At 38.8% G+C, this 18250-nt stretch overlaps 5 protein-coding genes across 5 annotated transcripts; 4 read left to right on the top strand and 1 right to left on the bottom strand.

The window, feature by feature from the left end:
* Positions 1–692: 692 nt before the first annotated feature.
* Positions 693–3697, top strand: LOC108042731 (sialin). Its single transcript, XM_017121153.2, has 6 exons — positions 693–1185; positions 1620–1853; positions 1916–2224; positions 2598–2880; positions 2941–3182; positions 3242–3697. Exons 1-6 carry the CDS (start codon positions 907–909, stop codon positions 3389–3391), a joined length of 1497 nt encoding a protein of 498 aa, XP_016976642.1. The 5' UTR covers positions 693–906; the 3' UTR covers positions 3392–3697.
* A 468-nt stretch (positions 3698–4165) lies between these two features.
* On the top strand, positions 4166–9108 carry LOC108042735 (polyadenylate-binding protein-interacting protein 2). Its single transcript, XM_017121158.2, has 4 exons — positions 4166–4476; positions 7185–7336; positions 7394–7494; positions 7561–9108. Exons 2-4 carry the CDS (start codon positions 7193–7195, stop codon positions 7688–7690), a joined length of 375 nt encoding a protein of 124 aa, XP_016976647.1. The 5' UTR covers positions 4166–4476; positions 7185–7192; the 3' UTR covers positions 7691–9108.
* Positions 9109–9465: 357 nt separating this feature from the next.
* LOC108042733 (nuclear pore complex protein Nup58) lies at positions 9466–11247 on the top strand. The gene is made up of 2 exons (XM_017121155.2): positions 9466–10428; positions 10486–11247. Exons 1-2 carry the CDS (start codon positions 9583–9585, stop codon positions 11200–11202), a joined length of 1563 nt encoding a protein of 520 aa, XP_016976644.1. The 5' UTR covers positions 9466–9582; the 3' UTR covers positions 11203–11247.
* LOC108042734 (developmentally-regulated GTP-binding protein 2) lies at positions 11248–13232 on the bottom strand. Its single transcript, XM_017121156.2, has 4 exons — positions 13048–13232; positions 12730–12930; positions 11999–12663; positions 11248–11466 (listed from the first exon to the last, which is right to left on the bottom strand). The coding sequence occupies exons 1-4, from the start codon at positions 13109–13111 to the stop codon at positions 11305–11307; spliced, it is 1092 nt and encodes a 363-aa protein (XP_016976645.1). The 5' UTR covers positions 13112–13232; the 3' UTR covers positions 11248–11304.
* Positions 13233–16008: 2776 nt separating this feature from the next.
* LOC108042730 (serine protease easter) lies at positions 16009–17012 on the top strand. Its single transcript, XM_017121152.2, has 2 exons — positions 16009–16535; positions 16601–17012. Exons 1-2 carry the CDS (start codon positions 16009–16011, stop codon positions 17010–17012), a joined length of 939 nt encoding a protein of 312 aa, XP_016976641.2.
* Positions 17013–18250: the final 1238 nt, after the last annotated feature.

Below are 18250 nucleotides of genomic sequence, written 5' to 3'. Positions count from 1 at the left end.
ATGTTGTTTAAAATCTTTTCTTGATATTGCTTTCCCTCTGTTATTTATATTACTTTGCTTTTCTTTCCCATTTCGAACGTGTTTCTTAACTAAGATGAGCAATCTGTATAGGATTGTTTACGCGGTAGAATATATAATTAATGTGTTTGCGATCCTGAAACTTATAAATGATGTTTTAAAAAGGATATTTAACATAAAAACAAAATTTGTTAAACTTTAATTCAAATTGCATATATAGTACTCCGACCAAACGTTATAAATTTTAGCATTATTTTTAAGGCATTTTTAACAAGAAAGTTACATTAAATTTAAAAAAATTCCTTTTTTCTCTACTTATTTTATTAAGAGTACCTAAGCTTATGCGTTGTAGGCACTCGGAAAAATATTTTCCAAAAATAATTCGATAACTAGGGCTAACAATTAATTGTTGTACGTAGAAAAATCTTGACACAGACCATATATAATACTTATCTTCATTAAAACTTTAAATAATTGAAACTGTTTAGGTCATAGCTTTTAGACGGCTAACTGAAAAAGATAAATAAGAGAGGTTCAAGCTCTCTGAGATTCGTTTTAGTTGCGAATTCTTATCGCCAATGACCGTCCGTTTTACATGTGTTTTGCTTTCGTTTTTTTGGCGTCTGTCTCTTTTACAGTTTCCAGATAAATTCTATTCTCTATATTCCGGCGAGAGCACGACGATAAACTAGCCACCAAATCGTGACAAATAGCAAATTATTTCGCGTTGTAACATCTTTAACCGATCGACAGGCGTTTGCAGTTGCTTTGCCGACGAAATGCCAATCAGTCGCTCCATAGCTCAAGTTACGCTTGGTTAAATGTATAATTTTTGTCAAGTGTTTTGTACCTATGTTCAAAAAAGTGTTCAATTAAAATTGCTGCAAAATGGGCAGTAAGTCGTGGACCCTGCCACGCCCCTCCCAGTCGAGTGTGTCCACCCACAGGCTCCTGGGATCCGTGCGTTTGACCTATGCGATTTGCGCATTCCTCGCCACTTGCCTCCATGCTGCCATGAGGAACATGCTCGGCATGATCATCCTGAAAATGGTTATGCCACGGCCGGAGGATGCTCTGAATATTTCGCCAGATGTGGCTCGAATGCCAGGGAGCAATACCACCACAGGCTCTCGGACTATTCCTAATCCACTAATGCAAGAAACTCTGGCAAGTTTTTTAACCACAACCGTGCAATCCTAATCTTCAAGTAAAATACTATTAAACTGGATATAGTAGAGTATCAAATCTTCCAAGAATCGGCAAATTAAAAAACATTCAAAACGACTTTTAGTACTGAGTTTTAAAAACAAAACAAACATTTAGCATTAACAATCATTTAAATCTTAAATATACATATTTTTTTTTAGTGAAATATTTTTTTTTGGAAGAAAACTTGTGCTGTAACAATAACGTATAATATCTGTCTCAAATTTAAAATATGAGTTTAAGGTAATTTAATTCTAGTGATTTCAATTCGCTCATTTTACTTAGTTTGATACAGAAAACAAAAATATTTAAAATTGAAACTAATATATTTATTTGACAACTGCTCAACTTGTAAAATTCTGTTTTAATATTTCAGTTTGTAATAATATTTACAGACAGGCGACTTACCATGGACTCGGAACCAGGAGTTGACATTTCCCGGGGTTTACTACTACGGCTACGTGGTGTCCATCTCTTTGTCCGGCTATCTGGCGGATCGATGTAGCAGCAAAATGCTTTTCAACGTTTCGCTAATCTTCGAGGCGGTGGCCTATATTCTTCTCCCAGCGATGGCCCATTTTAGTTTCGAGATGGCGGTGGTCAATCTTGTCATATGCGGCCTGCTGGCGGTAAGTAGAAACAGAGTTATTATAGTATTCAATCCATTTAACTAGTTGTTCTGTGCTTGCAGGGCAGCGGTAATCCCGCGATGTACAAACTGTTTGTCACCTGGGCTCATCCCACAGAACGAACGGCGCTCCTTTCCTTCGCCTACAGTGGCATCCTGATGGGCTCCATTTTGGTTTATCCGGTGGCCAGTTATCTGAGCAACTTTGGCTGGGAGCTGTCCTTCTATGTGGTGGGCGGAGTATCTCTTGTTTTTGGCATAGCCTGCTGCTTTCTCATCTACGACACTGTGGAGCAGCATCCGCGCATCTTGGAGGAGGAGGTGGATTACCTGCTACAAGGAAACAGTAATTTAGGTCCTCAGAAACAGCAAGTGAGTGCTAAAATGAATAAATACAATTTCGTCTTAAACAAATTGAAGAGGTTTAACAAAAAGGTAGATCATGAAGAATTATTTTCTTTAAAATATTACCATAAAAACGTTTATTGTTTTTATGAGGTATATAATACTAGACATTTCTCCATGACCTATGCTTTTGGGGTTCCCAGTCCATACAACGATCGTAAGATTTGTTTAATAATATTTATTCTAGCTTTTACACAAATCTTACTGTTGGTATTACTATATCCAGAACTATTTTTCCAATACACTCTTTTTGTAAGAGTTTAAAGCCTCTAAATAAGTGTAAATTATTTTAAGATCCGTAATTAAGATTTCTTATAAGGTCCCTTACCATTTCTCTTAGGTGCTGAGAGTCCCATGGAAGAGCCTGCTAACCTCTCCGCCCACGTTCGCCTTTGTCCTGACCCACATGTTCCACACCTACACTTTTCTGGTGATCGCTCTCCTGATGCCGCGATTCATGCGCGAGGCCATGGAGTTTGATCTGGGTAAAGTGGGTTACCTCTCATCGGCTCCCTATCTGGGCGGGATCTGCTCAAAGGTGGTGTGCATCCTGGGTGGCAGCTACGTGGAGCGACGTGTGGGTCCCGACCAGAACTGTATGCGACGAATGCTGTACGGGATCTGTAAGACTAACAGTTTATACTTTATTATACTTCCTAACTTATGTAATTGTTTAACAATAGGCGGCATTCTGACCTCGTTATTTATTGGCGTCATCATCCTGGCGGATTATGGAGACAAAACACTGGTCCTGGTGATGTTTGCCCTCATGATGGCCTCTACGGATATGGGTTTCAGTGGCTACTGGCCCACGCTGCTCTACTTTGCGCCTTCGTTCGCGGGTTTAGTTTCGGGATTGGCCAATGGAATGGCCCATCTCTCCGGGTTTCTAGCTCCTCATCTCGTCGCCGCTTTGGTGGACACTGTAAAGTTAAAAGGACTTATTTTGGGATTTACATAATAGAGTCATTTTATACCTTGCAGGGCACCAAGGACGAATGGAATAAGGTGCTGTTCACGCTGATTGCCTTTAACACGCTGGCCATGTTGGTGTTCGGACTCTGCAGCAGTACCAACCTTCAGTCTTGGGATCCTAGCAGCGAAAAGCAGAAACCTAGGTCAACACTAACTTAAACAAATTAATAGTTAGCTTTTCGTTATGTATTTATGTTTTATTTGTTTTTACTTTTTCTGTATTTTAAATGCGCGCCAAATTCGTTCAAACCTCTGTGCCTTTAATTAAGTAAAGAAGTAGTTTCAAAACAATTATTAAATTAACACAAAATTAATACAAAAATACTTTTTTTAAAAAAAAGGTAACTAAAATGGTCACACATTTTAATGTCGAATTTTTCATATCACTGTTTCATTCCTCCGAATTTAAGATATTTTTTACCAAGGATTTTAAAAAACATTAATAAATCAAAATTTTAAACAGTATCGTTTTTTGGGCTTATCGATAGTTTCTGGACTTTATAAAGCAGGCGAACATTTCTTTTTCCAAAAGACACTTCAGGGTTTTGTCCTAACAACTTATAAATATTGAAATTGACAAAAATATGCTTTAAATCATACACCTATTGAAGGTCGATGGCGCATCAGATGTTTGCTGTGCGAGTGATCTCTTAAAAATTTATCAGTAGCTGTATGTTTTAACGTATAATTTTGCCAGCCCTCAATTTCGGTTTGAGTCACGGGTAAAAAATTAGCACAGGCAAAAACCGTGGTTTTACTAACTTAAATGGTAAAATATTTTCTTTGTAAATTTACGTTTTTACAAATATTTTCATATACCCGACTTATATTTGTGGCAGCCCTGATTTGAATATGGAGAAATATCGATACACGCAAAAACTATCGATGCGTCGATAGTGCAATCGATGTTTCTTCACTTCTGCCCTACTTGCTTTATTAATCATTTCAATTTTTTCAATTCGTTTGCTTGACGTTCACGGACGTGTATCCGCACACAGCACTTACTCGAATACATTTCGCAATATATATATCAAAATTCTTCGTGTGGATTCTTTCTGGATCGGATGCAACGCTAAATTGCCTGTTTTCCTGCTTTTCTAACGACGCCAAATTCTCAGTGCAAGACAAAAACGACTATTAGCAATACAACAAATTCACCATCGATAATAACAACAAGTCGCCCGGAGGCATTGGCTCCAAAATATAAGGTGGAAAATCGGACAAGCTTCTCGACGCGATTGGAAGTAAGTAGATCAGTTCGGACCGAAAGGATCGAATCGTAATCGGGTAATCTGAAGTTAAATAAACATATGCAGAAAACATATGCAGGGAAAGGCGGAAGTCTGAGAACTTGGCTTCCTGGTTTTTCATTTGCCTTTTGCCGCTTCCGCCAAAACACTTAAACGTTCACTTAAAACCGCTTCTTGACAAATCAATAAAGGCCAAGTGTCGGATCGGCCATTAACTTAGCGTCCCTGTATGCACACAACAAAAATTGGTACCTTAAATGATTTTACAAATCTTTATATCAATATAACAAAATTTACCACGCAAAAAAAAGGTAAATTAATGATTTTAATGATGTTACGTTTAATTTTTTTAGTGCGTAATTGTAATACGTATAAAATATAATATCAATATTTCTAAACATTTTTTTTTTAATTCAAATATTTAAATAAACAAATCCAAATTTTTTTTTACCAAAAGCGGAACAAATGTAGAATTCAACTTGATGTAAAATTATTAACATAACTATGTACATATATATTATATGATGCTTTTCAATGCATACTAGTTTCTATAAATAAAATTTTGGTTTGCTAAGAAATATATTATATTTATGTAGACTTCAAACTCTAATGTCCGAATTTGACCGTGAATTTTGTACCTGTTATTTTTTCTTGTGTACGTGTGCGTAGGCTTGACTCCAAGTACACGAACCCGAAGAATATTAATGTTTAAACTTTAAACACTTGTTACCTTGAGCGAAACGCGATGTATTGTATTATCATTGCCGCTGCTGTATTTGTTGTTTGTTTTTGGGTTGAGGGAGGTTCATTCAATCGTGCACACCAACACAAGTCTACTTAAAAACCTATGTGTGTATGTGCTGCTACTGTTTACCTCCTTTGTGTTTTATGCATATTTACTTAATGTATGCATGCATTTCGTCGAATCCGCCTTGCAAATACATTTTAATTTTCGCAATTTAATTTAAAATATGGCAGCTTAACTTCTACTTGCAATTCGGTGGGTAAACTTTTGCGTGTGTGTGGCGGCACGTACACCAACAAAGGGACAGGGTTGCCAACTCAACTTTTGTTTGCAAGTGTTTTGTTTTGCTGATAAAAAGCAGCTGATTTCTATAAATAATTAAGTAAACAAGAAGTGAAAAGCAAATAGTTTTATATATTGATAGCGTTAATAAACAGATAGACTTTACTGTTATTCAATTTGATAATAAGCAAGGACTCATATAAAATAATAGGAAAGAGTAAAAAAATTACAATACAGTCCAATTAATTTTTGGTAAGTTTAAAAAGTTAAAAACCAACAAAATTCTAGCCAAGTGAATAAAGTTTCTATTCATACATGTGTATAATAGGATCGTAACCATCCAGCTCTTTGCAGCCATAACTAAAATTGTAACGGTTTTTTATCTGACAATATTATGTAAGGAATTTAAATTAAAAAATAAACGAAATTGACTGTTTAAATACTGCCTTAAGAGAACTTACTCGAGCTGATAGTACGACTAATTATAATAAAATATAAAACCTGTCACGGCCAAGTTAATAATTGCGCCAATGAACCCCGAAGTTTTGACCGATGACGATCATCGCCTTTGGCTTATTGCGTTTTTGCATAAAATCGCTCTGTTGACTTTCGTGTTATTTCACACGTTTGCTTGTTTTTCTTTGTGTTTGTAGCTGATAACGGCACTTCTATACGCCATAAAATGTTTAAAGAGTGTTAGGTGTGATACGAGATTGGTATACCGTCAATCGGCATAAGTTTCCTCTGACCTGAGTCGGAATATATATGCATACAAACACTTATTTGGGGCTCTTTTCGCTCTTGCACTAAAAGCTGAGTCATTTTGTTTTCAAATTTTTGTGTGCCGCGGCCACAACGCAAAAAATAGACATGGCTCGCGCATAAACAAAAAATCGTTGCGCAAAAAGAAAAGAGAAAATGTTCGTTTATTTATATAAACAAATAGGTATTAGTGTACTCTTACCTGTATAAGTGCGATTTTTGTTTTGTTTATCTCGTGAGATTGACGGCAAACCGGTTTTTTAGAACGCAAACACAACTGGTCGGCTTCTTGCCGGTTAAATACGATTATATATTCAAATACAGAAGAGCTTGACTAAGTCAATCTAAGTTAATTTTTATAACACTTGCTTGAAATTTGACTGACTAGAAATATTGCAAGATTCGTATTAAACAATTAAAATATTAAGATTTATTCAATATTCTCCCGAATAAACCGTAACAACGGCCAGTTTCAACATTATATTTGCAGTTTTTACTTGTAACGGCTAATTGCGTTCAAAAAAGACAATTTTGTCGTCAGCAAGCAGTACAAAAGCAAGCAGTAATAGGTAAATGTATAATTAACCTGCTCTTAAAACAGACGGATTGGATTTTTTGATACTAAGCAAAGAGTAGGCTTTGAGAAAAATGTTCAAAAACTCTGAACAATCCGTTCAGAATAAACTCTGAAACTCCTTAGATTATGTGGTAATGAAATTTTTTCAAGCTATTTGTAATCCAATCAAATGTTCATAGAGGACATTTTTCCGTGGAATCCCAGAAAAAGCTGGGCTTTACTAATTATTCATTTTAATTTTTGCGATTTGTGTGTGCCAGTTTTTGTCTAGTGATATATAAAACCAACTTCCTTTATAAGTTCACTTAATGTAATCCGAACCAAATCTTCTTGCAGCAAATATCATGTTGTTAAAAGTGCCATCTGTGGACTGGACGGATCAAATAATTTACGTGGTGGACGATGACGAATCGCTGTCAGACATCGACGATGAGCCAGATTTCTCCGAATACATGTGGATGGAGAACGAGGAGGAGTTTGACAAGAACGTAAGATTAAAAGCTTATACAACTCAATAGGTTTTTTACTAAAGTAATCGGATTTAGGAACTACAACGCCTGGAGGAGGAGGAGATCATGCAGGAGTGTTTTGAAGCAATGATCGAGGACGAGCTGGAAGAGCAGATCAACGAGTGGGAAAAGGCCAAGTGAGTTGTGCCCACCTAACTCCCATATATAAGTCGATACTAATCCATTGTTGCTCTCCTTTCCAGAACGGACGAACAGAACACGGCACTTTCCGCACTACCGAAAAGCGATTGTAATGTGGAAAAGTCTGTTCTGAATCCCATGGCCGATGAGTTTATTCCGCGTAGTCATATAATGGATTTCCCTGCCTCATAAAGCCTGCTCATCCTTTTCCCGCCACAGAACCACAAACCACCCCGCCCCATAACACGTGGACCTCATATGCGAAAATCCTAAGATAAACTCAAGATCCTTTGCTAAGGCTCGACTAAAAAAAACCGCCAATGAGATTGAGATCCTGACCAAGTTGAGCAGCAAGAGCATTCGGAGGAAGAAGCTCATGATTAACTAATTTCTAGATTGACAAAAGCTGGAAGAAAACTTTAAAGATTCTAACCAACTCCAAATGCTGGCGACCGAAATGCAAACGAATCATATTTTTAAAAACCATTATAAAAAAACACAAAATCACTGCAGAAATATAAAAAAATGTTCAAAAGAAGAAACCAACAAACAAAAAAACACAACTACAAACTAAGACCAGACAAATAACAATTAACAACTATGCCACGTACATCATAGTACATTGTAATTAGAGTTAAACATGAAATTGTTTGCCGAGGAATGCGGAGCCGGAGCCCCAGAAATTCCGAAACCAAAATGTTACCGAAAACGCAGACGCAGGCGCTTGCTGAAGCTAGTGAAAACTTTGGTATTAACGTACAAAACGAAAAACAAATGACTTTTTACACGCGACTAACTGAGTCGTGACTTCTATGAACCTAGAAGCAAAGCAACTAAAACTAAAACTAAAATTACACCTAAAATACGCCAATTTCCAGCTAAAGCAACTGTAAGCAACAAACAAGACTCGATTGTGTTAGAAACAAACCAAGAAACGAACAGAATTTGTAGCCGTCATGTCGTTAAATTGAAATTCTATTCAAAGACTTTAATTGTAGTTTAAATTGTATTTAATTTAACGTCCAACCCACTGTCTACACTCGTTTTAAGTTGACCATTTTGTGGAATATACATGTTTACTAGTTTTTTTTTATATTTTTGCACCATTGTTAACTCGTTGTACGTTCTACGCCCAAGTTACAAGAAGCGCTTGTTAACTTCCCTTCTGACTCTCGCAATACTTGTAATTTACAATTGTAATTAGTGTACTAAAACGAATTGAGATACTAATGTTTAACGCCTCTTTATAACAAAAGCAAGCATAAATATGTATAACTAGTGTTAATGGAGATGATAACAGACAGAAAAACAAACGCTGCAATAAGTAATTCTAAAATTAAGTAAAAAATCATTTTGAAACGTTTGCCCTGGAGCAAATGCACAAACCCCCAATTGATTTTTTATTCACATCGTTAAATTTCATTTCGGCATGTAGACAAAAATGAATTTCTATTTTTCAATCAACTTAGATTTAGTGACTTAAGACAGCATTAAAAGATCTACTACATTACTTACGTTACGTGTGATATAAAGATACAGAAAAAACCAAGCAAAAAAATATCAAAAATGATTTTAAAAATCTCAATAAAAAGTATTATTATAGCATAAAACGTTGTGTTTTATATTATTTTTAGTTAAGGCATACCCCTGGGGATAATAGGAATACCAAATGGACAACCTTTCTTTTATTTAAGAATAACAAAATATCTATCATCTTTTTCAAAACAATCAATATAAAAAAGATTGAAAATTAATCTATTAATTAATAATAAAAAATATTCTCAAAAAAGACGAACTATGACCCCTTTTTTAACACTAATTTAACTAAATTTTAAATTATCCTGTTCTATTTTGTAACGAATTTCAGAAATTCAGTTTTAAGTATATACCAAAAGTATCCATGATTAAACAAAAAAGTACCACGATATCGATAACTTTTTTGAATATATTTTCACATCCCTATTTTACTTCAGATGCATTTGGTCCGCACGTTACAAACAGAGTTTAATTTCACAATTAGTCTTTGTCAAATATATTAAGTTGTACTAAATTCCCGTGAAAATCATTAAGAGGCCTCTCCCAAGATGTTCACGCCCAACACGAACGCTCCCATTGGAGGCGCAACTACAGCTGGCGCCTTTGCTTTTGGCGCGCGACCGGCGACCACGACTGCTCCTCCTCCTTCCTTTGGTGCGGCGACCGCCACCACGTCCTTTGGAGCTGCTCCTGCTGCCACCTCCTTGTTTGCAGCTCCTGCGGCCACGCCTGCCTTTGGGACACCAGCTGCGACGCCCGCTTTTGGAGGAGCACCAGGTGCAGCGCCTGCCTTTGGAGTAGCTCCCTCTGCTACGCCTGCCTTCGGAGCACCTCCTGCTGCAGTTCCCGCATTTGGAGCACCAGCCGCAACTACGGGCTTTGGCGCACCAGCTGCCACTCCGGCCTTTGGGGCACCAGCTGCCACTCCGGCCTTTGGGGCACCAGCTTCCTCGCAAGCGCCGGCCTTTGGAACACCTGCACCCGCCGTGGGCACTGTGGCCCCCACTTTCTCCTTTGCCACTCCAGCCACTAGTGCCCCGACCACAGCTCCGCCTGCTTTTGGATTTGGTACCACAGCCACTACGGCTGCAGCTACGATGCCAGCATCCCTGGGCTCCGGCATTGGAAGCTTCGCGTTTGCCAAGCCCCAGGCCACAACAGCGGCCAGTTTGAACTTCAGTACCAACACGACGACGGCTACGGCACAGCCCTTAAATACGGGTCTGAAACTGGGAACCACCAACGCGATGACGGCCCTCGGGGGAGGTGGAATCTTTGGCAAGCCTGCGGGACAGGGAGCAGCCCCGCCAGCCTCGACTTTTGTGGGTCTTGGCGGGATTGATGTGAGTGCCACGCAGCCCAAGTTGGGGGATAACAAACAGGATGGCATTAAGGTGAGTCCCTGATAATATCTAAAAAGAATCAAGAGATTATTGATCTATCCCCTCTAGATCAAAGAAACCCAAGTCCCAGACGAGATAGTCAAAACAGTGGATGCCTTGAAAGCGTACATCAAGCAGCAAAAGACGATTTCCTCCGATATTGGCAGGACTTCCACGTCCAAGTTCACCAATGTGAGCCACGAGATCGCCAACTTGAAGTGGGCTCTGCAGAATATGGCCAACTCAGTGGAGGGAAACAATCAGCAGATCCGGCTGATGCGCCAGGAGACGGCCAAGGCGATCCAATCGCTGGAGATGGCCCAGCGCACACAGGACACACCCGCTGGCTTGCAGTTCGAGCACAGTGCTCCCTTCCAGTACTTTCAGTGCCTGGTGGCCAAGTACGAGCAGGATTTGATTGCCTTTCGCCAGCAGATTGCCCTGACCGAACGCCACATGCACGCGCTGTCCAATCCGCAGAGCATTTCGCCTGAGGATCTAAAGCGTGGCTTCCGCCAGCTAAACGAAAGCTTCATCTCGCTGGCGGGCCGGCTGCACGAGTTGCACCAGCGGGTGGAGGAGCAGAAGGAGCACTACCTGAACCTAAGGCGCTATCGATTGCGCGATGCCACTAACGTTTTTGAGCGGATCGACAACCCTCCGCTGCCGTCGGTGGAACCCCAAAGGATTAGCAGCGGTCCAACGCCCTTCTCCAACATCTCGGCTTTTATGAATAAGTCTTATGCAGCGGGGGCCAATTCCGCCAGCAATGCGACAGCCAAATGAGATAGAATTGATTTCCAGTTTGAATAAATCATTAATTACAAGACATTTCAGACATTCGGTTTTATTTAAAGCATAGAATATATATTTCATCTGCAACAATCTTCACTTCTTTACCACCTGGATGACGTCCTCGTCGGCCATCACGTGGGCGATTCCGACGCGCTGCGGCGAGTATTTCGTGGATGTGCCCCAAACCAGGGCGTACTTGAACTGGGCTGCCAGGGTGCGATGAATGGCGTGGCACACGTGCTCCACACTGACGCCCTGAGAAAAAAAGAAAGTCATATTTTATTTGAGTTTTGACAGGACATCGGGGATAATTAGGAAATCTAAGATTGAGAACTCGATTTTATGGCAGCTTTATAGTTAAACTTAAACTATAAACCAAATAGGTTTTTTTAAACAATCAGTAAAAATAGTTTTAATTTATTAAATCTAATTTGATATAAGAAAATTTAGTGTAACCCATGATTACTTTATGTCATCTATATTTCAATTTAATTTTTTAAAATTCATCTAATAATCCGTCAAATGTAAGCACCAATATTACAGAGACAAAAAACGGATTTGTACGCAATTAATTCCTAATTGTAGCGATGGTTTCAAATGGATTTTTGGAAACACAACATTAAAATTCCTATAAATTGCTAACGTTATCTAATGAAAGACATTAAATCGGGATTTATATGACCGAACTTGCATGTACAAAAAATTTAAATTATTTAAAAGTTTTAAAGGACCTTCGTTGAAGAAACTGGTATGTTGAGTTGTAAAAGTAAAACCATAAATATCTTGCCTTTCTCAGAATCAGTCCGTCGTCAAAGTCCGGCGGAGCGCCCGGCTTCTTTGTGTAGACCCTGATGAGCTGTAGCGCCTCCCAGAGCGCCTCCAGCATGTAGTCCAGATTGAGCTTCATGTTGCAGCTAACCACTATCGAGTTCGGCTGGCGCGCCAGGCGGTCCACCTCCTCGATGGAGATCTGATCGATCTTGTTGTAGACGTACAGACAGGGCAGATACACACGGTTGGCGGTGACCACGTCGATGAACTCGTCCTCGGTGCAGTCCTCGCGAAAGAGCACTTCAGCGTTGAAGATCTTGAAGGAGTGGAGGATGGTCTGGACCATTTTCTCGTTGCAACGTGTCAGCGAACAGGTGGCATTGAAGCTCAAGCCGCCGCCCTTCTTCTGCTTGAAGTAGATGTTGGGTTTGCGCTTGTTTAGCCGAATGCCCACGCACTCCAGTTCTCGCTCCAGGAGCTCTCGATGGACATTTGGCTTAGTGGCATCGAGCATCATCAGTACCAGGTCGGCGGTACGGGCAACGGCGATGACCTGTCGACCACGCCCCTTGCCCTGGGCGGCGCCTTCGATGATACCAGGCAGATCCAGCAGTTGTATATTGGCACCCTGATACTCGATGACGCCCGGAATGCAGGTTAAAGTGGTGAACTCATAGTTTGCTGTCAGGATTGGGTATGGAAATTAGAACAGGGATTATGGCGAGGGGGTTTAACTCCACGACTTACCCGCCTCCGATTCCGTTTTGGTCAGAGTGGACAACATTGTGGATTTGCCCACCGAAGGAAAGCCAATGAGAGCCACCCGCGCATCTCCACTCTTGAGCACATCGAATCCCTCGCCCTTTTCACCCTTTTTTGATGGCTCCAGCAACTGGGAGCGGTATTTGGCCAACTTTGCCTTCAGCAGGCCCAAATGGTACTCGGTGGCTGGGGGAAAGGGTTAAAAACACACAGATTTAGATGGGAGTCGCAAAATCCTAACCTAAATTCCGATGGCCAGCGCGGCGCATTTCCGTAGCAAGTTATTTTCTGATAATTGTTTACCTTTGTTCTTTTGCGTTCGCGCAATTTCCCGCTCGATCTCCGCAATCTTTTCTAGGATGCCCATGCTTTTAGATTTTGTAATTTAGGGCCGGGCATGCGAAAATTAAAATAAAACAAAAGTTAGCTTTTATTATTGACCCGCTGTGCGTCGCCCGGGAGTCTGCAGCCCTGATCAGCTGTTTTGGCAGTCAAGATAGCGGGACGAATTAGCCCTGGGAGCGCTGAAACGGAGCACTGCTTGAAATGAAATCCGCTCATCCTTATCGATTTGCACAAGCAGTTTTGCATCGTCATTTATTTAAAATTCAAAAATAAAATTTCCTTGAAACTTAGTAATTCTTTTTTAAGAATTATGTCTATATTTACGTTTCCGTTTGTGTAGCGCGCTATGACTCTGGACAGCATTATCTGCTGCTATCGACAAAATTTGATGATGACAAATGGCATCAAAACGCATTGATATGAATAATCTCCGTTATTCATTTTTGTTATTCCTCTTTTGAAATATTTCGGGACCTTAAACTAACTAATTCATGATAAAAAAAAATATGATGTATTAAATAATGATTAAAAATAATTTAAAATCGTCACCTTACAAATAACATTTTATTTAAACTGTAAATGTTAAGTATATGTTCTTAAATGCGATGCCCTTAGTCAAACACAATTTACACTTCCGGGGGTTTCCCATCGTTATCACAATGACCGTTTACACTTAAAAAAAACAGTTGTTCTTTGCTTTTATTTGATCTTTATTTTTTATAATGACAAAAATCAGTGAAAATGAATTTTACAAATGGAATGCGTCAATTAAAAAATGTAATATTCCTTTTATATTAAAAAGAATTTTTGTATAACCTTGCAGAAGATATTAAAAAATTGGTCAAATGTTTGTAACGCTGTAAAGGTGACATTCTCGACCTTATAAAGTATATATATTCTTGATCAGCATGGCTAGATCAGTTGATATGGCTATGTCAGTCTGTCCGTCTTTTTATACACCATTTGCGAGCTCAGTTTAAAAGCTAAACCCTTAAAACTTTCGCAATAGTATTTTTAATGTGTAGATAAGTTTGCAAACGGTGTAAGTCTCGTACGAACCATCCGGTTTTACGCCGATATTTCGCGAAGGTTAAGATTCTTGAAATCGTAATTGGAAACTTCGTGAGAGGGCGAAATAAATAATTTACTTTTAAAGCTTCCGTTCTCGTTTTTTGTACGTTTCAAGTGGAAGAGAAGATATGGATTTCACAACTACAACCGATCTGAACATCGAAACCAATAATCCCTACCCTTATTACACAAGTTATAATTAAAAAAATTGTATAAAATGCATTTTCATTTATTTTTGATTCATCTGAAATTATAATACAAAGTAGAGGATTGTCGGTTATTCACTAAATTTAATATTTTTTTTTTAAATTGAAGCTTATGAAAATTCCAAAACATTCAACCCACTCTTCAATGAGTAAGCATTTTAAGTAAGTAAATGCATTAAAAGGCTTTCGTCGAGTTTAAGAAAAACAGTTTCATTTCGAACGCCGACTGCCCAAGATGTTTTTGCAACTGAAAGTGTTTATTTTAATCCTGATCCAGGCTTTTCTGCTGGTCCAGTCAGCTAAAACTACAAACTACAAACGTAAGTGAATTAAGCGGTTTTACTTAATCCTTGCACAACAATGGTCCTTGCTTTTGGTGATAAGTGATTTGTGATCGGCGAAAAGTGCGTTTGCTAACAAAAACACCAAATTTCAAATCAAAGTCCTTTAGAAATACCTACGTGTACTAATAAATGAGTTTTAAGTTCATGATTGTGATTGTGTGTTATGTTAAATAGGCCGAGTTTATATGGGGCTTCGGATCACAGAATATCTACAGTGATGAACTTAATTATTGGCACAGCAAGTATTTTGAACTTTAGGACTATTGTTTTTATCTAATATGCTAATATTTAAATAAAACAAAATATTTTTAGATTGAATCATTAATTTACTGTTATATACATGTAACTTCATTATTTATCGTTTATATAAATAGTTCAATAAAAATAAAAAACAACAAACAGGATCAAAGTTAATGATAAGAAGGACTTTGATAAGGATATTCCCCGAACAGCCTGGAAAAAGGGCCCTGTATGATTTTATGTGTTACAATACTCCATTCCCTAATGAAATTTCTTACAATAATTGACTTTTCAAATCGATTGTTTTTATTTAGGAGCCAGTCGTTTGTATAAACCATCATGAAGTCAATTTTTGCATGCTGTTGGGTGAATATCCTCAACAAAGTTCTTCTTATCCTTAACTTTGATCTATGTTGAGGGGATCTGAGGGTTGGCACTACCCTTTCATACGATCCTTACGGATTTCTGGCAATTCCTACTCCACCTTGAGAGATTTGTTGCTAAAATTGTGAATTTTAACTTTGTAACGGCAGAGATAATATAAGTGTGTGTAATTCTGTAAACCGGTTAGAAAATTAGGACTTTATCAGTTAGTTTTGGTTAGTTATTCAAATTTATTTTTTTTAACGGTTTTATATTTATTGTTATTTTCTGTCCCTTTTGACTATAAATGTACATTGTTGTGCCATCGCATAAATAATCTATCATATTTGCTAAAACACAGGTGCAGGATAAAATGTTATACATTACAATAATAGATGGGCTGACAGGTTCTGCCTGGGGACCTTTTTAATAGTTTGGTGGTGCATTAAGAGTGTGTTTTAGCAAAAAACAATTTGGTAATTCCAATTATATTTGCGCAGCCTGTGCATGATGGGAATATGTCATTGTTGTCGAACTTTAGTTGCCGACTTCATAGCTTATTCCAAGTTATAAGTTGTGGCACACGTTTTGTAAACAAATATCTTCAACTTAAATTTCCAGCTTGCCAACCCGACGAGAGATGTGTCAAACTTACTAGTTGCCCTCACTTGAAGGCCATTAACGAGTCCAAAAAAATGACCGAGGCCAAAAATGAAATAATGAAGCACAGAAAATGCGGTCCCTGGTGGAAGCCTGCACTTTACTACTGTTGTCCCGAACCGGGAAATAAGCTACCAAATAACCGGACATGCGGTAAAAGCCCAGCCGTTTACCGAATTAAGGGTGGTAGAAACGTGGGACTTAATGAGCTGCCCTGGATGGCCCTGCTTTTGTATCGGAACCGCAAAAGTTGGCAAGCGCCACTTGTGGGGGCTTGTGGGGGCTCCCTGATCACCAACCGATACGTCCTGACCGCAGCCCACTGTGTGGTTAAAGGACCTAAACTGCCGCAGGACTTAGAGATCCAAAGAGTGCGCTTGGGCGAGCATGACACCTCCGTCAATCCCGACTGCCAGTACCTATACCCTGGGAGTGGAAAGAGGCACTGCGCTCCTCGTCATCTGGAAATCGACGTTGAGAAGGTCATTCCTCACCAGGGCTACTTGGATAGCGAGGTATTCCATTACGACATCGCCCTGCTGCGACTCGAAATACCAGTACGGTGAGTAATGATGTCATGACACAATGAAAAGCATTCCATTCTGATCAAACTTTCCTGGTCTTTAGCTATACGCCCGCAATCAAACCAATTTGTGTTCTGCAAGATAGCATCTCCCTAATGAACTCCAAATTCAAAGTAGCCGGCTGGGGAAAAACAGAAAGCGGATTATCCAGTACAGTATTGCTGCAAGCAACCCTTAAGAAACTGGATGCAGAAAGTTGCATAAAAGCCTATCCATACTTAGAATTCAATTCTTCGATACAAATATGTGTTGCTGTGCTGGATGGAATAGACACCTGTCACGGTGATTCTGGCGGACCACTGATGGCCACCAAGGGACAGAGCTACCAAGAATTCGAATTTGTAGCCGGAATCACATCCTTTGGAGGTCCAGTGTGCGGAGTGAAGAAATATCCCAGTGTTTACACACAAGCTGGAGTATTTTTTAAATGGATAAGGAATAATTTAAGGGCTTAAAACCCCAAGAATATAGTTTACCAATAAAGCATAAATTCTCAAATTTATATGATCCACCTAAATTTAAGGGGGGTATAGTATTAAAATTTTTTTTTTTGAATTTTTTTTTTTTTTTGATTGTACATTAAACATGTGTTAAAATTTTAGATTGATCAGAGAAAAACTTCCGAACTTATGGGCAGTTCAACGTAGGTACGTAAACGCGTTTAATATTAAATTTTGTGGGTGTCCCAAACTTTAAAACGCTCTCCTGAAAAGTTGCCATTTCAAAGTCGGTGTACACGATCTTGCAAAATCTATCGGACGGATCGTTTTGAGATTTTGCACAGTATTTCTCTACCAGATTCCTCAGGTAACGCTGTCGAGTTTTTTTATACCCTTGCAGAGGGTATTATAATTTTGGTCAGATGTTTGTAACGCAGAGAAGGAGACGTTTCCGACCCTATAAAGTATATATATTCTTGATCAGGATCAATGGGGGAGTCGATATAGCCATGTCCGTCTGTCTGTTTCTACGCAAACTAGTCTCTCAGTTTCAAAGCTATCGAATTGAAACTTTGCACACACCCTTCTTTCCTTTGCACGCAGTATATAAGTCGGAACGGCCGGGATCGGCCGACTATATCCTATAGCTGCCATATAACTGATTGATCGGAAATGCCATAACTTTGGTGTTTGCAAAGTTAGGAAGCTGGGATTTCCTATGGATTTTATATTTGACCAATCAATCCGACCTACCAAATTTCATAAGGATCGGCCGACTATATCCTATAGCTGTCATATAACTGAACGATTGGAAACGCCATAACTTTAATGTTTTTAAAGCTAGGAAGTTGGGATTTTTTATGAGTATTAAGAATGCATCATATGAATAATTTTGGAGAATATAATTTACAGAATATTCTGCAAGGGTATATCAACTTCGCCCGAAGTTTGCTTTCCTTTCTTGTTTAGACTTTTTTATGCGAGCTTTAAGATATAGATATCCGATTTTAATTAAATTAAAACCGTAATTTTATAGTATTTAAATATTACCATATCCCAAAAAATAACAAAAAAAATTTAAAAATTAAATTTTTTTTCCGATTGTTTGTATGGGAGCTGTATGGGAAAGTTTCAACCAGATACCTTTAAAACTGAGGGACTAGTTTGCGTAGAAACGGACGGACAGACGGACATGGCTAGATGGACTCTTCTCGTACTGCTGATCAAGAATATATATACTGGGGTCTGAAATG

The sequence above is a fragment of the Drosophila rhopaloa genome, unplaced genomic scaffold, assembly GCF_018152115.1.
Source record: "Drosophila rhopaloa isolate 14029-0021.01 unplaced genomic scaffold, ASM1815211v1 contig_178, whole genome shotgun sequence".
Lineage (NCBI taxonomy): Eukaryota > Metazoa > Arthropoda > Insecta > Diptera > Drosophilidae > Drosophila > Drosophila rhopaloa.
This window is presented reverse-complemented; position numbering and strand designations above follow the sequence as displayed.